The following is a 21584-nucleotide window of genomic DNA, read 5'->3' on the forward strand; positions in this document are numbered from 1 at the left end:
CCTTTTCCTTCCACCCACGTGGAGCCGGGGTCCTTTTCCCGCCGGCCCCAACAACCCACTTATCCGGATGGGCGGTTATTTCCCAGGGGCGCGATGACCCCGCCGGGGGATGGTTCCCACGCTGAGCGATGCGCAGGCGGCTGGGGCACGCCTTTCGCAGAGTCGGGCGCAGGGGAAAGCCGAGCATCAGCTCGGATCGCCACCGCTTTGCACGCCAAAGGAAGCCTCGGGTGTGCTCTCCAGCAAGCAGGAGACCTCGAGCCATGGGGGACCGACACTCTCCTTGGAGAGCTGCTGGGAGTCACCAAGGCACCACCCGGAGCTGCATCGAGGAGCCACGGTGTGACTCAGCAGTGAGGCAGGCGCCTGCTCCACACGTCGAGCGCGGAGAGCCCCTTCGAGGGGGGCGCGCCCCTGCCGCCGCCATGCGAGTCGTGCAGCGCATCGCATCGCATCGCATCCGCGGCGGGAGGAGGGCAGAGGAAGCGGAGGCGTGGCGCACCGGCGCAAAGGAGAGCATTTCAGGTTATCCACATGGCCCTGCCGGTCCGGCTGGCCGGGAATAGCTTCTTCCCTGCCTCGCCGGGCCTTCGCGATCAGCGAGGCAGAAGCGCAGCCGGCTATCTCCTTCCAGCCGGCAGCGTCTCCAGGCTCGGTTTCAACCCTGCCTGGAGAAGAACACGGGGGAAAGCGAGGCCCGGCTCCCTAGTCGCCGCTTCTCCGCACGCGGCAGCCGAGCCCTTTCCGCCCGCCGAGCAGGCGCGGCTCGTTTCCGGGCACCGGCGAAGCAGAGGCGTGCAAGGTTGCCGGTGGCCGGCAGTCCGCACGGTGCCGGCTCTCCGCCCACGGCGCCGAGAACGGGCGCGCAGAACGATCCACGCGGGGCTGCACAGCTCGAGATTCCCGTCCCACCAAAAAGAGAGGAAAAACACATACTTTTCAGTCTAAACAAAAAAAAAAACCATGAAAACGCCAATTCCCCGGCGCACAATATGCGCACAGTGCGTATTACGCACTGGATGCTACCCAATTTCTAAAAAATGGGGGGAAATGCATTCTAGTTTAAATCAGATCCTCATTTTTACCAGACCCATCTTCCTCTTCTACAGATTTTAGGGGTCAACCGGGTTTTTTGCATTCCCCCCCTAAAAAGTCCCACGCTCCCCAAATCACGTTCACTCTCCTCCACGAATACTCAAGGACGCCGCCTCTCCAAAACCGACGCCGAAGCACCTCAAACCTTTTAAGCATCCCGCGCCTGGTTTAGCGGATGTTACGATACTCCGAATCCCAGCCGATTACTTGCACGACCCCCGCCGGTCGATCCCCACCCCCACCCCCAATTGTACTCACATCTATGGGGCAGCGCCGGGTGATTGTCAGGCGGGAGCCAAATTTTCTGGATGCGGCTTTGCGTTAGCTCCATGGGCATTTTTAAAGCGAAGCTGTTGACGTGCCCCGGTTCTACCTTGGGTTGAGGACGCGGCGGCCGGAGGGAAGGCGAGACGTGAGTGGTAGTGGAGAGAATAAAACAAAGGGAAAAATCCCTTTCTCTTTCCTTTTTAGTATTATCTTTTGGGTCTGCCTCGCTTCCTTTTCCAGGAATCGGGGGACTCCTGTTGTCTCTTAAGGCGTCTAGGCTGTAACGCAATTTAAAAAATTTATGTATCTAAACCTTTTCAAAAAGAAACTCCCCCCCCTCCCCCTGCTGGATTGAAAGGAAGGACGGCTCTCTCTTCGATCCCCGGTCAAGAATCGGAGCAATCCCTTGCAAAGCAGGATAGCGAGGTTGCTAGTCCTTAAATGCCCTTCTCTTTGCGATCAGATTAATAGATGCGCTCCGCGTCGGGTTCATTCAGCGCTACGAGTGACTCGCGGCTGCCCGGCACGGCTATTTCTATAGGCCGGCCTGCAGGGGGGAGAAACGAGCCCGGCGTCACGGCCCGCCTCCTCCTGCCGGGGCCAAGGGGGCGGGGGAAGCTCTTTCGCTCCCTCTCGCGTCCCGAAGGAGGAAGGGAGGCGAGACGCGGCGCAAAGCAGCCCCCGGCTGCCCCCGTCCGTCGGCCGGCGGAACTGAAGCCGGCGGGGCGCATTCTGCAGAGACTAAGCGACACGGAAACCTTTTCCAGGCGGGGAAAGAGGAAACAAAAGGTCCATTTGAAAAGGAATACTAGTAAAGGGTTCCCCCAACTTGGGTCTCCAGCTACAATTCCCATCATCCCTGACCACTGGTTCTGCTAGCGAAGGATGATGGGAGTTGCAGTCCAAGAGCAGCTGGAGACCCAAGTTGGGGGAACACTGGTTTTAATACATGTTCCCAGATGTTGTTGGACTACAGCTCCCATATTCCCAGATTCTTGCTCTGCTTTCCTTTGGACCGCATCAGTGAAGCTGAGAGAGGGGTCTTGTGGTCTGGGCAGCCCAGGACCTCCTGACACACCGCCCAGGATTGCACCTTGGAGAAATCACTTTGGTGTTGCTAACATAGCAGTTTGACTTCACTCCCAGAGGCACACTCCCTTGTCCCTTGAGACAGACTGGACGCCAACAATTCAGATGTTGTTGGACTACAACTGGCATCATCCAGCTTAGCCAATGGGTATGGGGTGGTGTTTGTTGCTGTAGTACAGAAACGACTGGAAGGGGCCCCCCCAAGATTGAGCAACAATGTAATAAATTACAGAGGATATTGTGGAAGGAAACAACCCTGTTTCATCCCTACTGGAGTTACATTGGACTTTTTGGGCTTATTCCCAAGAAAACTTGCACAAAAATTTGCAACAGTGGGGTCCTCATGGCAGGATTTTGGGGCTTAAGCCCAGGGTCCCCACTCGGCAGAAGGGTCCCCAAACACACCAGGGCTGCCTTACTGCATATTGAAATAAGGAAGTAAAGCACATTAGCATCTAAAGAGGGGCACCCATGAGGCCATTAAACCCAGAATTCAAAATTACTTAACTGCATCGTTTGTGGACTGCACATTTAATAAACATGCATTTAACAAACATGTATTTAATTCTCTCACTAAAATCAATGGGACTGTCCCTAGCAATCCAGTGAGTGCAGTGGGATTTACTGATGAGTAAATCCCCAGCCAGCATGGTCAAGGATGGATGAGGGGAGCTGTAGACTGGCAACATCTGGAGGGCCAGAGGTTTTCCCTGTCCCTGGGGGGGGGGGGAAATATTTCGATTGGATCATAAAGGGAAGGCTGTGAAATTATTTCCTTTTAATCATTCGACCAAATCCAATTATCACTTTCCACAGAGAGTTGCATACATGGGAATCTGCCTTATACAGAGCCAGACCATTGGCCCATCTAGCTCAGTATTGTCGACACTGACTTGCAGCTGCTCTCCAGGGTTTTCCAGAAAGGTCTCTCCCCATCCTGCCAGGAGATGCCTGGGATTGGACTGGGGGACCTTCTGTCTGCAAAGCAGATGCTCTTACTATCGAGCGATGGAAATTTCCTCGTACGGAATCAGATTACCGGTTCATCTTGCTCAGGACTGCCGTCGCCCCTTGGCTTTCCAGTCAGCAGCCCACAAGCTTCATTCAGGTGGCCTGCGACACCTGTGGATTTACGGTTGAAGAAATATTTTTATCTGTTTTTAACTGAACTTTTTATTGCATCTTACTGTACTGCTGTTACAGCTATAGCACAACAAAATACAATACGGCCGTACCTCGGAAGTCTAAAGGAATCCGTTCTGGAAGTCTGTTCAACTTCCAAAACATTCAGAAACCAAGGCACGGCTTCCGATTGGCTGCAGGAAGCTCCTGCAGCCAATCAGAAGCCACCAAAGCCACGTTGGACATTCGGGTTCCAAAGAACGTTCGCAAACCGGAACACTCACTTCCAGGTTTCGGGAGCCAAAACGTTCTACTTGCAAGGCGTTTGACTTCTGAGGTCACAACAGTACAGAAGAAATGAAAGCAGCAACAAAAAACACAATTAAAAATGGCAGTATCTAGCAAAAGTATATTCTCTACAAGACGCAGAAAAACCATTAATTGGTCCCAGAAGACCCTCAGCCATTTTCAAGTGGTCCATAGTGGGGAATCGTTTAGGAACCACTGGGTAGCCGTGACTCACAGCCTCTCTGCATGGTTTCAGACAGGGCACATTCCCAGTTATACCTGGAGATACTGGAAACAAATCTGGGACTTTCTAAATGCAGAGCAGATATGCTCTACTGCTGATCTACAACCCTTCCTTACTATGCAAACTCTATACTAGCCATGCCTCTGACTGTGAACAAAGGACTGGCTCTGAACTAGTTTTTCTTTTTTTTTTGCTTTCTAGTGCTCTGAAACGGGACATTGCTGGTAAATTGAAGAGAAAACACATTTTATCTCGAAAGGATTGGCAAGGCATTTTTCGGAGCAACGTTTAAAATGATGCTGCTGGATTCAGAAAAGAGGGTTGCACACAAGATGGGGAGGGGAGAGAACAGGAGCACTGTATGGTACTAACTTGGAGGGTTTTCTGCAAGAGAAACTATCAGCAGGCATTTCCACAAATGCAAAACTAGCTGGTTGAAGGAATGCCATTCTGATTACCATTTAAAGGTGCAGCACGGTCCTCAGGGCGCACCTATCATTACGGACTGCTGGGAACTTTGCATAGCATGCCAGGGCTAGATTTGGGTTTCTGTTTTGGATGTAAGAGCTCTGCGCCCATCAATGTTGCTTCAAGCTGACAGCATTTCCATAGGAAGCTGCCTTGCAACCAGACCCATTGTTTTGCCAACCTTGACGGACAGTAGCTCTCCAGGGTTTGGGACAAGGAATCTCTTTCCCAACCCTGCCTGGAGACCTATTGGACCTGGGATCTTGTGCATGCAAAGCAGATGCTCTACCAACTGAGCTATATGGCCCTCACTAAACAGGAACATGAGGAACTGCCTTAGATTGAGTTACATCACTAGCCCACTATGGCTACACTGACTAGCGATGAGATTTCAGACAAGGGTCTTTTCCGAGCCATGCTTGAAGATGTTACAGCCTGGACCTGGGACCTTCTACATGCGACCCAGTTGCTCTGCCACTGAGCTGTGATCCTTCTAGGGCATTTTTGGGCGTGGTTATGGAGGTTCGCGGATAAGATGAACTTATTGAGTAACACAAAAACCAACTGACCTAAAAGCAGCTGCTTGGATCTCACAGAATCCTAGAATTGCAAAGGGACACCAAGGGACACCTAGTGTCCTCTACAATGCAGGAATCTCAACTAAAGCATCCATGAGATGACCATCCAACCTCCAAGGAAGCAGGTTCTCACCCAGTATCTGATACTCCTTTACAACTAAGGTCCTCCTGAGACAGGCCAATAACATTGTGCCCCCCGAGTCCATTGCATTATGCCTGTGAGGGCGGTCTGGGGTTCTCCTGCAGGGTTCCAGGCGTACGATGAAGCAGAGCGGGGCAGCCTGGGTCACAAGCTCCTGGAATACAGGGCATCGGCATATGGCCTTACATTTTGTTCATCGTGACCGGACAGACTGATTTCATATATTAACACTGCCGTCAGTGTTGCATGGCCCTTTTGCAAAATGCAAGAGGACAGGACTCTAAAACTTGCCGCAAAAATGTGGAGGGAAATGGAGGCAGCGGGAAATAGCAAGGGCAAGGATTATCACCCGGCACCCTTGGACAGCGGCTGGGACCCTGGCAGGGTGGATTTGATTTAAATCAAACTGATTTAAATCACTAGTCAGTAAGGCTTGATTTAAATCATAGTTTTCTACATAAAGACTAATTCTTGCTGGTATAACTTTAATATGCAAGTAGATGAAGATTTTTAGAATAACAACTTTTCATATTAGTTTTTTATCCCCAGTTTAATAGGTTAATCATTCATATTTGGAAAACTTTACTGTTGTACTTAGGAAGGAGAAAAATAATCATTACCTTAATAATAACGATTTAAATAGATTTATTCAACTGAAACAATAACATTACAGCATATGTTATTTGCTTAAACAAACATCCATTCTTGTTAACTAATTTGGCTAAACAAAAACAAAATATATATATATTAAGAAATTTAGACCATCAGCCCAGCCTACACATGAAAAACCTAAATACTATCCACTCCAAACAATCAGAAAAATATTGTTTCTATTCTATTCACTGAACTTCTTGAAATTTAGCACTGAAGGGGTTGTTTCTGTATTCATAGGTTTGTTGAACACTAGGATTAAGGTCTTTTTCTCAACTCTGTTCATGCTATAACATTTTTGCTGTGAAGAAGAGGCATGTGATCTCTGTTGAGTCAAATTCAGTTTTGAGAACTGCAAAAGTAAACCAAGCATCTGTGATAATATCTTGTAGGCAGAGAAACTGCCCAATAATCTTACAAAAAACCTCTGGAAGAGCATGACATTGTGAATGGATTAATGGAATTTATTTACCCAAAAAAATAAACATATACAACCTTATTCTACATAATTAAAAAACTAATCTTTATTTCATGATGGAATAACCTTTGGATGGTAATATATTTTCCTCAAAAAGCATTTTATTTAAAAAAATCCGATTTAAATAAAAAAATCGATTTTTAAAAAAATCTGATTTAAATCAAATCAAATTGATTTTTATCCACCCTGGACCCTGGCACCTTTTGAGAGCCCGTCACTGAACACACACCCCTTTGATTCCCCCCCCCCCAGCCATCACTCTGAACAGCACCAGGCAGCTGAATCCATCTGCCTGCCACTTTAATTTTGCACCACTCCCCCATTATAATATCAGAATGTGGGGGGATGTTTTCCCTTTTAATTCTCTCCCCCACCCTTTCACATTCTTCCGACAGCAATTATTCTATAGCCCCACCCGCGCTTGCATCCACCTGCATCTGCTGCACACATGCTCAATCCCCAAACACTCTGCAGCTCAAGCAAAGTTTGCCTAGCGATGAAACACAGCTTCCTTGAGTTAGGGAGAGGCCGGCCAAAGAGAAAGCAAAAGGGGGTCAGCTGACTCACTCTGTGGCTGTAGCACGTTCCTCACGTCCCACATGGTTCCGCTGGGGAAGAAGATACAGCAGCCTGCCTGTCACTCATGCCTGGATGCAGGTGCAGCTGCAAATCCAGGCACATCCTGCAGGGACCATTCCGTCCTCAACTCCATTCTTGGTCCCAGCCACCAGCCAAGCATGTGCCTCTCTCGTGCTCAGAGAAGTAAGCGCCCTTCTCTCTTCTTCCCTCCAGGGGATTGACTGGCACTTGGGAGCAGCAGACTGGATGTGCCCTGGCAAGGTTGTCCAGAGCGCTATTACCCACAATGCAGCCCAGGACACTGAGCTATATTCAAGAGCAAGGCTTTTTAAGGAGAGGTGGTTTTTTTAAAATCACACACAATATGTGGTTTATAACTATTTTAAACTGTTTTTAGATACACATTATAGATACGGATAGATAGATAGATAGATATAGATAGATAGATAGATAGATAGAGATATCATTACATAAAAACAGTTTTGAATTGTTTTAAATTGTTTTATATATGTGTATATATGTGTGTGTGTACACACATACACACACACACACTGGTACCTCGGTTTTCGAACATCTCCGTTCCAGAAGTAAATGCTTCCATTTTTTTAATGTGCCTCAGAAGTCGAACGGCTTCTGCTGAGTGTATCTGTTATTTTTCTCCATTTTCCCTATTAAATTTGCAGACCACCCTTTGCACCTCGGTTGTCAAACGTTTCGAAAGTTGAACGGTCTTCCGGAACAGATTACAGTACGTTCGACAACCAAGTTACCACTGTATATAGATAGATTTAATTTTATAAAATATGGAATTGTTTTGCATTGTTCCTAAGACACTTTTCTTTGTCTTATGGTTACTGGAAACTGCAGGAAGGGAGGTCCATCTTATGCTCGGATCCTGCTTGCTGGTTTCTCCTGTTTGCTGGCCACTGTGAAACGAGGATGCTGGACTAGATAAGCCATTGGCCTGATCCAGCAGGCTCTTACAGCTGTTTTATTTGTTTTATAATTGTATGTGTTATTGTTGCAATACTCTCAGAGCTTGTTTGTTTGTTTATATCCCCTCCTTTTCTCCCAGGATCTCAAGGTGGTCGGCATTATTCTCCCCTTCCTCATTTAATCCTCACCATAGCTGTCAAGTTTTCCCTTTTCTCGCGAGGAAGCCTATTCAGCATAAGGGAATTTCCCTTTTTTTAAAAAGGGAGAACTTGACAGCTATGATCCTCACAACAACCTTGTGAGGTAGGTTGGGCTAAGAGGCAGCGATTGGCCCAAGGTCACCCAGGGAACTTCATGCCCGAATAGGGATTAAAACCCTGGGTTCCGGGGTCCTAGTCTAACATCCTAGCCACTGTACCACACTGACTTGCAGTGAAAGACAGGTAAGAAATATAATACAGTAGTCAATCCATTCAATTCATTGTTTATGGCCAAAGGCCTTCACAATGAACAACAGAAGCCAAGCATTCCTCTAAAATCACACAACGCAAGTCTATAATTCACAGCGTGACATTTTGAAATTACAAAGCATTAACATAACTGGAACGAAGCTGCTTAGCGGCCGGAGCAAATTTGGCTACCAAGTGTGTAATTTGTAGGTATTTATCAGCTAGAAGGTCAACTATCACTTCCTGGGAGGATCAATCCGATAACCAGCAGGGAATAGATTTTTAAAAATTCTCTGTGCACTGTATATAAAGGCAAAGAGAGGCCCAGACTTGCTGCCTCTGTCCCTCCTTTTCATTCTGGAGCTTCTTCGTGGCAGGGGGGAGGTTCTGGGGGGAGGGGGGGAGAAGTCTAATTATAAAATGGATCATCTTCGACTGTCTGTTCACCCTGGGACCTTCTCGTGGCAGGAGGAGGCCTGGGGGGGGAATAGAAGAAGGTGGATAATAAGTTAAAAAGAAAAAGAGAGAAGAATGTTTTGGAAATATGAATAGCTGAAAATAATGGTTGGTTTAGATGATAATGGTTGAAATTTGGACATATGAAAACTGCTAGGGATAAAAATAGTTTTTAAAAATGATTTTAAGTCCTCAAGACAATGTTAAGTAAAATATGAGGTTAAAAATATTGACAAGTGTTTCTTTTTTGTTATTTTTATTTTTGTTCTGTGATGTATTTGGGTTTTTTTTGTATGATGTATTATAAAATGAATAATTTTTTTTAAAAAAAATAAAAATTAAAGGCAAAGAGAGGCCCAACCACACAAGCTGTTTGAATCGCTAAAGCAGGGGTTGCAGAAGGTCGGGACCCGGGGTGGGGGGGGCAGACGTGGCCCTCCAGGCTCCTCTCTCCGGCCCCCAACTCTGCATTAAAAGCACATTGCAGGAGGGCAAGGGGAGCAAAACTCCCCACTCCCTGCCACTGCTGCTTTTCCTAGGATTGTAGAGTTGGATGGTCCCTCCTCCTGACATGCGTGAATTACAGCTAAAGAGTTTCTCCCACTGGGGTTCTGAAACCTGATAGAAAAGCAGCTTTGAAAAGAAGGTAGGCAGGGATTGGGTCCAGCTCTTTCTTCCCATCCACCTGTGCTGTGTTGTAGATGCCCCCCATGGCCAGAATTTTAGGGACCTGGCAGGGGGCACATCCCACTACCCCTCCAATGCTTTTCCCAGCAGAGGGTCATGAGCTGTTTGGTTTGCACGTTTCCTCCTTGGGGAAGTCCCCCTGCAGCAGCTGTCCCAAAGATTACTCACACGCTGCAGACAGACACTACTGCTAGTACTGTATACTACATGTCACGTAAGGTAAAGGCTGCTTAACGGGAAGAGAAGCCGTTTCACTTTTGTGCGTACGACGCTGCAGGGAAAAGGACCGAAGGGAAAGGCACTGTTTACGGGGAGTTCCAAAAGGACAGAGTCACAAGACAGAGAAACCAGTAGGAGGACACTTCAGTCTCCCAGGACATTCTGTACAAGATCTCAAAGTAGCCGTCTTACTACAAAAGAATTTCAGAAATAGACTGGAAAGAGAAGTTGCTGAATTGCAACTTATTGCCAAACTTAAAACCATGGTGAGACCTGGTCTGAACAAAGACACTGGATTCTTATCTCATTATACATGATAAAGCTACCGTATTTTTAAGCTCATACCAATGACAAACTTAGTTGGTCTCTAAGGTGCTACTGGAAGGAATTTTTTTGTCTTGGTATGGGATCAGGTGCACTCTGGCCTGTTCTGTCTTGTGTCACGCAGCTCTCTGTCCCATACCGGTATACGCCCACAGAGAATCATAGAACTGCAGGGTTGGAAGGGACCCCGAGGGTCAGCTAGCCCAACCCCCTGTGGTGCAGGAAGCTTTTGCCCAACATGGAGCTGGAACCCACAGCCCTGAGATTTAAGAGTCTCATGCTCTACCGGTTAAGCTATCCCGGACAGGCGTGCTTTGATCTGCAGAACTGGCCCTCTTACAATGCCAGGTAATACTCATTCCGCCCTTGCAAAGAATCCATCCTGCAATGTCTACACTTTGGAACTCCCTGCCCATTCAAAATAGGCCCACACATTTGATGCACTCATTTTCAGTGCCTGCTAAAAAACTTTCTGTTTAAGCAAGCCTACCCAGACAGTGGCGCTGTGGGTTAAACCACTGAGCCTAGGGCTTGCCGTTCAGAAGGTCGGCGGTTCGAATCCCCGCGACGGGGTGAGCTCCCGTTGCTCGGTCCCTGCTCTGGCCAACCTAGCGGTTTGAAAGCACATCAAAATTACAAGTAGATAAATAGGTACCGCTCCGGCGGGAAGGTAAACGGCGTTTCCGTGCGCTGCTCTGGTTCGCTAGAAGCGGCTTTGTCATGCTGGCCACCTGACCCAGAAGCTGTACGCCGACTCCCTCAGCCAATAACACGAGATGAGCGCCGCAACCCCAGAGTTGGTCACGACTGGACCAAATGGTCAGGGGTCCCTTTACCTTTACCTTTACCCAGACATGTAATATTTGACAAGTGTTTTAATATACACGGAAGAAGAAGAAGAAGAAGAAGAAGAAGAAGAAGAAGAAGAAGAAGAAGAAGAAGAAGAAGAAGAAGAAGAAGAAGAAGAAGAAGAACCCTGTCAAATGAAATGAATTGTGAGCCCAGTTGATTTATTTCAGTCCTGCAAGTGTCTTTAAACTTCTACAATTCCTCTCCATATAGTCCACAAATTTACTCCAATCTTTTTGGAACCTTGCCTCTCCCTGGTTTCGGATCCTGCTAGTCAGTCTTGCTGATTCCGCATAGTCTATCATTTTTGTCTGCCACTCTTCGATCGTCGGTAACTCCCGAGTTTTCCATTTTTCGGCTAACAAAGTCCTAGCCGCGGTTGTCGCATACAAAAATAATACTTGGTCTCCTTTTACAATCTCCTGTCCTATAAGTCCCAATAAAAAGGCCTCCGTTTTTTTGGGAAAGGTGTATTTAAAAATCTTTTTCAATTCATTGTATATCATTTCCTAAAATCTTTTAACGAAAAAGTCCCAGTTTCAATCCAATAAGAGAGTGGCAATCTGACCTAGGGTGGGTCACGCTGGAGTCACCGCCATTTTCTCTTCTTGTCCCCCCCCCCAACAAAAAAATGAGAGGAGGAGAAAAGCAAAGAATGTGAAAATGGAAAAAGAAAAAGAAAAATATTATTTAAAAAGAGTTGTCTTATGAATCTTGCATTAAAGTTGCATTAAAATTTATAAATTTAGTCTTCCCAGTCTAAATTTAGCCTGCCCTTAGAGGAGCGCCTGTCCCTTTGCCGAACTCTCAAACTGTTTTGCAGCTCAGTGTGGCCTCCTCTTCTTTAGAAAAGAATAACACTTGTGTGGAAAACTCCCTGGAGATTTCACTGGCTAGGCAGATAGTTTTGGATATCAATCAATTGGGGGGGGGGAATTCGAGCTTAGCCGGAAGTTTTCTTTGGGAAGGAATTGAGATAACCTTTGTTTGGGATATGAGCACAGCAATTTACGCTCCCAGCTCGCATTCGGAGTCTACTGCCTCCAACAGGGGAACTAGAATAAACACTATCATGGGTGGCAATTAATCCCAGATAGCTTGATCTTCTGCACATTTATCGCTTCCCTATTTCAAAGCCATCCAAGTTGGGGGCCATCACTGCATCTCAGGAAGCTGTAACAGAAAGGTATTAAGGGCACCGCTCAAGGGTGGCAAAGTGCTCCTCCAGAGTAAGGGGCGATTAGATAGCTTGGGGGGGGGGGCTTTTCCCAGCAACACAATTATTTGGGGAGGAAAAGAGGAGAAAACCCCATTTGCAAGAAGCAGCAACAAAGGACTCACTGTGTCAATCGGTTGGCAGCAGAACTTTGAAAAGCAAAACATGGCCATCTCCATAGCAAAGGTTGCTGGGCCGACAGATTTAGGAAAATAGCAATCAGAATCTGAAAACAGGCTGCCAATTGGATCTCAACCATTGCACAGGGGGGGTTATTATTATTTTTTAAATTGTGCATGCATTTTTAAGCTGGTAGCATGAAAACAGGGTGCACTTCAAAGGATTTTTATTGCTCCCTGACCCTGCTGCATAAATGCTGCTCGTTAAGGAGGAAAGGGCAGATATTTCACTAAGGTGGCCCAGGCCTGTGGCTGGAGAAAGCCAAGTTGGGGCGGGTCACCTGTTTGAAGCAATGTCAGTTGAACGGATTGAGTTTCTACTACTCAACTAAATTTGCACATGAATGAAAACAGTACAGTGAATTCAGGGAAGGCTGTTTGCAAAATGCGAATTTCCCACTCCTTACTGCACCCTTCCTCTGTTTCCCTGAGGGTCAGGATATGCATGTATGCAGTTTCTTAAAGCAAAAGCTGTTATTTTTGCAGCACCTTAAAGGCTATCAAATTACCCTCAGCTTTCCTCCAGCTTTCCTCTGAGCACTTCATCAGAGGCATTAGGGGAAATCTTAGCAGAAATCAAGGAAGGTCCGAGATGAAGGACAATGAGATGCAATAAAACTACAGCCAGGGATGATTAGAGTGTAAATACATGTTGAACAGATTTTAACCTTCCATTGAAGCAGATTGGTGATAATGCAGTTATCTCAGCAACCTGAGTAAATTAACACCTGTGAAGGGATAAATTGACCATCTGCAAGACACAGACATAGGTAAGGTCATTAACACATGACATTCTTTAAGCCTGCCGCCTGACTTACATGGGAATCTTTTTAACGCAGGGCCCTAAACCACTACCGTGTTTCCCCCTTTTTAAGACACCGTCTTATAACTTTTCCCCCTCAAAAAACCACATGGTGTCTTATTTTCAGGGGATGTCTTAGTTTTATTATGTTTTTATGGTACCTATGGTTCCGGGCAGTGGGGCGGCAGGCCTCCTTGGCATGGCCAGGAAGAGGCCAGGCCGCTGGCTCGGCGCTCCGCCCGGTGATGCCTTTGTCTTGGTTTATTTAATCTTTCTCCCATCCCCCCCCCTGCCAACTGCTCCGAGGTTCCTGCTGCTTTATTTGCGGGGGGCGTGTTTCGCGAAATAAACGCATGAGGATGAGGAGGGCTGAGGGATCCCGCCCGGCCTTAGGCAGGCCACCCGCGCGCCTTCCACCCACCACATGAGGCCGGCCTCCGGGGAATGCGGGGCCCGGGCAAGGCAGCACCGAGAGCCCCCACGGCCGCCGGGAGACGTGATGCAGCCGCCGCCCGCGCAGCCATCACCCTCGCCGCCGCGTCCCTTTCATGCCTCTTGCTCAAAGCGAGGCGCGGCGTTCACTGCGCTTGGAAGGAGCCGGGTGCCCATGGATCATGCAGCAAGGGCCCTCCCGACTCCTTCCCAGGCGCCCCTTTCTGCTCCTCCTTGCCGGTTCCGGGCGGTGGGGTGGCAGGCAGGAAGAGGCCAGGCTGCTGCGGCGCTCTGAGCGTTCGGCGCTCTGCAAGACGCTGCTGGGCGCTCCGAGCGCTCGGCGCGGCAGAGCGCTCCGCTCTGCAGCCGCCGGTACCGGGCGCTGGGGAGGCAGGCCTCCTCGCCGGGTGCTCCGGCGGCGCAGGAGGGGCCAGCGGTGCTCCCGCCGCCGCCTGTTGCCCTGGTGGCGCAACACCGCTCTGCCTTGGGCCATGCAGCCCACGACGTTCCGGCGGCGCGGAAGGGGCCGTGCAGAAGCGCCCGCGGCTCTCCCGCCGCCGCTCAGCCTTGGGCCATGCAGCCCCCAGGGGCGAGCAGCGGCCTCGCCTCCGCCTGGCCCAGCAGCAGCAGCAACAGCAACAGCAGCGGGAGGACAAGGACAGCGCTGCTGCTGGGTCCCGCTGCCTCAAGGCGAGCGGCGCTGCTGCGTGAAGGTATGGCTTATTTTCAGGGGGTGTTTAATATTGAACAAATGCTTTAAAAGCCTGCTATGGCTTACTTTCTGACTACGGATTAAAAAAGGGGAAACACGGTAAGGAAGTAAACACTCCTGATGTAATGAAAAAAAGTCCTGGGGTTTCAGCAAGGAGACCTGGGACAGCCAGGCATCACAGAGTTTACTTTGCCTCAGGTGAGGTTTCTGCATAAACCCACGTCACAGCCTCAGCCCTGTTGTGGGGTCAAATAAGGCAAGAAGCAATAAAGAAGAATAACATGACAAGAGCATTGCTGGATCAGGCCAAAGGCCCATCTTGTTCATCATCCTGTGGGTGGAATGAAATATTTCACATAACACCAGTCCTGAAAGACCTTCGTTGGCTCCCAGTACGTTTCCGAGCACAATTCACAGTGTTGGTGCCGACCTTTGAAGCCCTAAACGCCCTTGGCTACCTGAAGGAGCGTCTCCACCCCCACCGTTCAGCCCAGACACTGAGGTCCAGCTCCAAGAGCCTTCTGCCGGTTTCCTCCCTGCGAGAAGTGAGGTTACAGGGAACTTGGCAGAGGGCCTTCTTGGTAGTGGCGCCCGCCCTGTGGAACGCCCTCCCATCAGATATCAAGGAAATAAATAACTATCTGACTTTCAGAGGACATCTGAAGGGAGCCCTTTTTAGGGAAGCTTTTAACGTTTGATGTTCTATTGTATTTTTAATATTCTTTTGGAAGCCGCCCAGAGTGGCTGGGGAAACCCAGCCAGATGGGCGGGATAGTAATAGTAGCAATAGTAGTAGTAGTAGTAGTAGTAGTAGTAGTAGTAGCAGTAATAATAATAATAATAATAATAATAATTTAAAAATATGTTGTTGTTGTTGTTGTTATTATTTCTTTAGGAAGAATTGCAGCAGAGCCCACTCCCCTCTGATTTGTGGGCTTCAAGCCCCACCTACATATGAGCAAAATCTTGCCAGGCCCCTCAACACCCCTAATATGCAGAGGAGGTATCAAGTGGGCGGGTCTTCCCTCTGCCTTCCTCCAGATAAAGCCTTTTCATCTTCCTGCTACAAACCTAGCAAAAGAAGGCACCCCCCCCCACTCTATCCAGAGATGCTTTGTCCAGCTGGGGAGGCTAGGACAGTAATTGATGGTTTGCATTCCTACTTGCTCCCAAACATTTGGCTCCTATTAATGATCCAAAACAGGTATTTAAAAGCCAGCCCCGCTGGCATTCAGAGGGATCCAGTTCTCATTTCTCGGAAAGGCTAAAAGTAAACAAGTGTGGGTTTCACCTATGGTAAGCCCAGGAGCACGGACCGTTTCGCTACTGTACAAATCAGAAATCAGAGCCTCCTATGGGGTCAGTGGGTTTAAAAAGATCTGGGGTAGCGTTTGAATGACGTCACCGCGACATGTGTTGGTTTAATGGCTCACGCTGAATTTGTGCCCAGAGTTTACTTGTCAGCGGTACGTCTCTGGCTATTCGCAACGGCATCTCGCTTTCTTAGGAACTGAATCGGACAGTGTTTTCTGACTGTAGCCTAAATGGCTGGCCTGCAGGTTATATTTGCCTGGCGGGGAGCAGGAGAACGAGCGGTGGACATAGCAGCAGCTGAAAAAGCCAGTGACAGGTGGAGCAAGTCATTCTAGTTCTGCCCGTATCCTTTTCCTGCTGAGTTCTGCAAAGAGCAACACTGAGAACACAGGCCAACCTCAGCCTGCCCTGATCCAGACCCCACCCGGCTGCCGTCTCACAGGGGGTGGGCTCTGCCTATCATTGGCTCACCCCCACCTCCATCTACTATTCATCTCCATATTTTCCATCCTCAAAAGGCACCAGCCACCACTTCCTGATTCAGGCTCCCCCCCCCCCCTGTTAAACAGCTCCTACCACCCAGGGATTTCTCCTAATGTTTAGCTGGCCATTTGCTATCCACACAAATTTTCCTGGCAAGATGCGACCTGGACAGGCTGGACCAGATAAAATTCCTACAGCTACATTCCGCACTAGTAGAAACTTCCCAAACTGTTTCCAAGGGCAGCCCAACATACAGCCTATTGCAGTCATCAAACTCAAAGATTTCCAAGGAAGCGGTTGCTGCATCTGGTAGAAGCAGCCCACAAAGGCTTTGGGGGGGGGGGGAGAGAGAATACTATAAATTAATCCGTTTGTGGGGCACTGCAAATCGCTGCAAAACGATTGCCAAACTTTGGCACCAGTCTGAAGCGATTCGGACAATGTTGCGTTTTTTTGGATGCGAACTACGAACCCCGGTTTGATGTCACAGTTACTCAGTTTGGGGGACGCTGGCTTTTTGCTGCAAAACGACTGCAAAACTTTGGCATGTGCTTGCAGGGAACCCCAAATTTCAGGGCTCGTAGCTAACGAAGCTGAGGGGGGAAATGCTAGCCTGCAAAAGAGGCTCACAGCCTCCATTTCCATGGTAGCTGGCCAGCGTGGAAATACGGTATATATCTTATGCTACATTTACACAAAATGATTTTCTACCAGGGAGTCTGGCAGAAAAGAGGTGAATCGCTCCTGTCCTACTTCTGCCAGCATGCTGTGTTTCCAGTCAGATGGGCGAGGTATAAATAATAATAATAATAATAATAATAATAATAATAATTATTATTATTATTATTATTATTATTATTATTATTATTTATTTATTTATTTCCAAGTGGGTAGTGGAGGAATAGATTTTCCCTCCCCTGTGGCTAGTGCAGAAACCATGCCAATTGGCAGAGGAGGGGTGGCGATACCTTGTCCCTCCCACACCTGCCCACTCGCTGGCTCACCTGCATGGAATTCCTGGTCACCTGTTGCTTTCAAACTCGTTGTTAAATACAAGGTGGCCACAAATATGAAAACATCCTCTTTTAGGAGAAATGGCGAGCCCTTTGGGAACTGACTGAATACCAGTTTACCCAAACATGGGAACCGTCTACCCACAGCAAATGTTTATGGATGCACCGAGTCATCTCTCGACTGTGCACCTAAGAAGGAGAGGTTGAGCTTGCAGCGGTCAGCCGGCAAAGATTCTGCCCTACAAAGGGCTAAGAAAGGCAGACTGTGCTAGTGAGAAAGTTATTCAGAGAAGAATGACGCAAATGCCAGGGTCCTGGATCGCAGCAGCCCAGCACAGTTGACTTCAAAACTTCCTTTCAAATTTGCACAAAACGAATGTTGTTCTCCCCTTTCAGCCACAAGAAGGAGGGGAAAGAAGAGAAGGAAGGCGCCTGGGATTTCTTTTTCAAAAGGGTCCAGGAAGTGAAGTCGCCAAACATTCGGTGGTCCTGAATACCCCCGTGCCATAAAGAAGAAAAGAGGAGCCACGTTGTTGGGGAAATGGCCATTTGACGGAAGCATTTACAAAAGAGAGACAAAGAGGCCAAGGAGCAAATTCTGAACTGGGAAGGGCCATAGCTCAGTGGCTCAAGGTCCCAGGTTTGATCCCCAGAATCTCCAATAGGGTTGGGAGACACTCTATGTCTTAAATCCTGGAGCGCCACTGCCACTCTGTGTAGACAATACTGTACTAGGTGGCCCCATGGTATGACTCGGTATAGTGCAGCTTCCTGTGTTCCTATGCTTAGCTTGGAGAGGAGGAGGTGGTGATGTTGTTGTTGTTTACAGTCATACCTCGATTTAAGTACGCCTCGGTTTGAGTATTTTCAGTTTAAGTACTCCGCGGACCTGTCTGGAACGGATTAATCCACTTTCCATTACTTTCAATGGGAAAGTTCGCTTCAGGTTAAGTACGCTTCAGGTTAAGTACAGACTTCCGGAACCAATTGTGTTTGTAAACTGAGGTACCACTGTAGTTGTTTAGTTGTGTCCGAATCTTCCTGACCCCATGGACCATAGCACGCCAGGCACTCCTGTCTTGCACTGCCTCCCGCAGTTTGGTCAAACTCATGTTCGTAGCTTTGAGAACACTGTCCAACCATCTCATCCTCTGCCGTCCCCTTCTCCTAGTGCCCTCAATCTTTCCCAACATCAGGGTCTTTTCCAGGGAGCCTTCTCTTCTCATGAGGTGGCCAAAGTATTGGAGCCTCAGCTTCACGATCTGTCCTTCCAGGGAGCACTCAGGGCTGATTTCCTTCAGAATGGATAGTCGAAACAAAATTAAAAAAAATCCTTCCAATAGCAACTTAGAGACCAACTAAGTTTGTGATTGGTATGAGCTTTCGTGTGCATGCACACTTCTTCCGATACAGAATGGATAGGTTTGATCTAGTGGAGGGAATATGGGGAACCATGATTCCAGGTATGCATGAAGGATGCCAAGAAAGAATAAGCCAAACTTTGGTTGGTGCACCAAAGTTCTCTTGAAACTGATGAGATATGACTGTGTACTTATCCGTCTGCCCAACACCTTTCAGCTTCAGTAGGATTTATGTTAATATAACGTCATTAAATAGCACTGAATTGGTGCTTAGGGTGTCCATGTGTTCTGCTCTACAGAGGACAGTCCTTTCTGCTGAAGGCTGCTGTTGGAAGAGATGTCTGGTCCCAGTCCAGCTTAAAGGTAAAGCAGGAGGTTTGTGTGGGATGTTCAAAGAGCAGTCAAACCAACGATTCCTTGTTTCCTAGATAGATAGGTACATGATAGGAGACGAAGCTCACAGAGTTTTCCTGTAAGGTGGCTAGAAAGAGCTCTGTGAGAGACACTCCTACTGTGCCCTGACAGGGGAAGAAGCATATCTATCTATCTATCTATCTATCTATCTATCTATCTATCTATCTATTAGACTCCATCTTAAGCTAGACTTAAGCCTATTTTTCTAACTGAATTAGCATTTTAAGCCTGCCCAAACAAAGCTGCTGTATCTGAAACCTTAAGCAAATAAATGTTATTTTTTTTACCTTTTACAAGACTGTTTGTGTGATTATTGTTTTAAGGGGGAGGAAAGGAGAAAATACCAGGAGAATCTAGTCTCCCTTAAAGCATCTTGGATTACTTTAAAGCTAAAACTAGCCTATGTAAACTTCCCTTTTAAGCTGCAAGGGGATGTCACTGCTGAACTCACAAACGTGAGGAAGGAAGGATTATATCTAATAAATACATCCTCTCCTAGCATCTATAGACTTCCCTACAGGGGGTTGGACTGGATGGCCCGTGTGGTCTCTTCCAACTCTACGATTCTATGATGTTGCTCATCTACAATAACCTGACCATTGTCTTTCCCTACTATGGTGAGATATTTATATGACAGTAAGTGATCATTCCTAAATCGAAGTCAGCATATACATATTTAAGGCGAATCAGTGCCCTTTTTCACCCTTTCATTGGAGGGCTTCAAACCACAGACCTTCTGAGAACGACTCATAATCTGGTGAACCGGGTTCGCTTCCCTGCTCCTCCACATGCAGCTGCTGGGTGACCTTGGGCATAATCACACTTCTCTGAAGTCTCTCAGCCTCACTCACCTCACAGAGTGTTTGTTGTGGGGGAGGAAGGGAAAGGAGAATGTTAGCCGCTTTGAGACTCCTTAGGGTAGTGATAAAGCAGGAAATCAAACTCAAAATCTTCTTTACAAGTCTGGGAAACTGTTGCTGGGCCTCCTGGTCCCCAGGCAGGTTCATGTAAAAGGCGAAAATTCAACCGTGCAATCCCCTCCCCGACACAGTGCAAAACGGTACAGCCCAAACACCGCCTGAGCCTGCGTGCGTCTCAAATGTTGTGAACAAAGCCAGCCTTGGTTCACTCGTTTAAAACTGTGTTATTCTTTTATGATCTTCTCAACAGCACCCAAAGTTATTGTGAATGCACGTGGTGCCCAGGAGGTCACCCATCCTGGCACTTTCAAGGTGGTAGCCTCAATATACCTTCATACCGAACCCAGGGATGCCAAACAGGGCCTGCTCAGCAAACAGGGTCCATCCAGGGATGCTAGTTATTCCTATCCCAGGTGGTCTTCCAGAAAGGCTGGCTGGGCTTTACAGCTCTTGGCTTCGTCTGGGCGAAGGCCTTGAAAATAGACCAGATGCCCCTTTCTGGTGCAGGAAGAATTGCAACAGAGCCCTTTCCTAGACCGTGTTTAATTTCCTCTGCTTATTTTCCGCTTCTTCTGCTCCTCCCCCTTCTCCTTTCTGCCTAAATGCAAACCGGAATTACGAAACCACGAGTTGTACCAGCCGAGGCCAAACTGGTTCCCTGCCTTTCCGTGCCCCGAAACCCACCACTACTGATGCCATCTCTAAATATAGGTCCAGGCCGGGCAAATTGTACCTCGACACTGAGCGATCTCTTCATTAGCAGCCTCAAATTATTATTTTTAATTTTAGGCACACGAACAGCAGGTTGAAGAAAGCCCTTGCAGGGATTTTAAAAAGCCAGTCCTTTGCTGTGCTCCCAGTGTTGCTTACAGGTACTCTGGCAAGAGATTGTGGAACGTGTCCAGAGGAGGGCAACCAAAATGGTCAAAGGCCTGGAAACGATGCCTTATGAGGAACGGCTTAGGGAGCTGGGTATGTTTAGCCTGGAGAAGAGAAGGTTAAGGGGTGATATGATAGCCATGTTCAAATATATCAAAGGATGTCATATGGAGGAGGGAGAAAGGTTGTTTTCTGCTGCTCCAGAGAAGCGGACACGGAGCAATGGATTCAAACTTCAAGAAAGAAGATTCCACCTAAACATTAGGAAGAACTTCCTGACAGTAAGAGCTGTTCGGCAGTGGAATTTGCTTCCAAGGAGTGTGGTGGAGTCTCCTTCTTTGGAGGTCTTTAAGCAGAGGCTTGACAGCCATATGTTGCTTTGATGGTGTTTCCTGCTCGGCAGGGGGTTGGACTGGATGGCCCTTGTGGTCTCTTCCAACTCTATGATTCTATGATTCCCAGCCACAGTGAACACCCTTGCATTTTATTTTATATATTTACTCCATTTTGTCCTAACAACAACCCTGCGAGTTGGTCAGGCTGAGAGCTAGTGACTGGTGCCGGTGGCAGAGCGTTCCTTGCTGACACGGCATGCTGCCAGGGCTAAGTTGGGACATACCACCTATCCAGCCTGCACAGTGAACAGCCCAGCCAGCCTCCACAGCCCTGATTTAAGGAGCATGTTCACGGCGCCCTACGAGCCTGTGACCTTCACAAGACTTGCAAAAGCAGCGCTATGGTGTTTTGGATTTTGGATTTGATATCCCGCTTTATCACTACCCGAAGGAGTCTCCAAGCGGCTCACAATCTCCTTTTCCCTTCCTCCCCCACAACAGACAGCCTGTGAGGTGAGTGGGGCTGAGAGACTTCAGAGAAGTGTGACTACCCCAAGGTTACCCAGCAGCTGCATGCGGAGGAGCGGAGACGCGAACCCGGTT

At 48.0% G+C, this 21584-nt stretch overlaps 1 protein-coding gene and 1 long non-coding RNA gene across 10 annotated transcripts in view; both read right to left on the reverse strand.

Moving 5' to 3' along the window:
* PFKFB3 (6-phosphofructo-2-kinase/fructose-2,6-biphosphatase 3) overlaps window positions 1-21584 on the reverse strand; it is a 70591-nt gene that overhangs the window by 30614 nt on the left and 18393 nt on the right. For 4 of the 9 annotated variants that reach the window (XM_035126562.3, XM_035126563.3, XM_088652595.1 and 1 more), the window contains exon 1: window positions 1354-1874. The exons of 3 other annotated variants lie outside the window; for them this stretch is intronic. In XM_035126562.3, the coding sequence (XP_034982453.1) occupies window positions 1354-1432 (79 nt within the window). In that variant the 5' untranslated portion in view covers window positions 1433-1874. Of the gene's footprint in view, window positions 1-1353; window positions 1959-21584 lie in introns of those variants that run through there. 2 more of the 9 variants (XM_035126567.3, XM_035126566.3) reach the window with 2 other exon arrangements.
* Window positions 5922-8823, reverse strand: LOC148684669 (uncharacterized). The gene is made up of 2 exons (XR_015945950.1): window positions 6990-8823; window positions 5922-6296 (listed from the first exon to the last, which is right to left on the reverse strand). It is a non-coding gene; the product is annotated as an uncharacterized LOC148684669 (long non-coding RNA).

Source organism: Zootoca vivipara, chromosome 9, assembly GCF_965207765.1.
Source record: "Zootoca vivipara chromosome 9, rZooViv2.hap1.1, whole genome shotgun sequence".
NCBI classification, from domain to species: domain Eukaryota; kingdom Metazoa; phylum Chordata; class Lepidosauria; order Squamata; family Lacertidae; genus Zootoca; species Zootoca vivipara.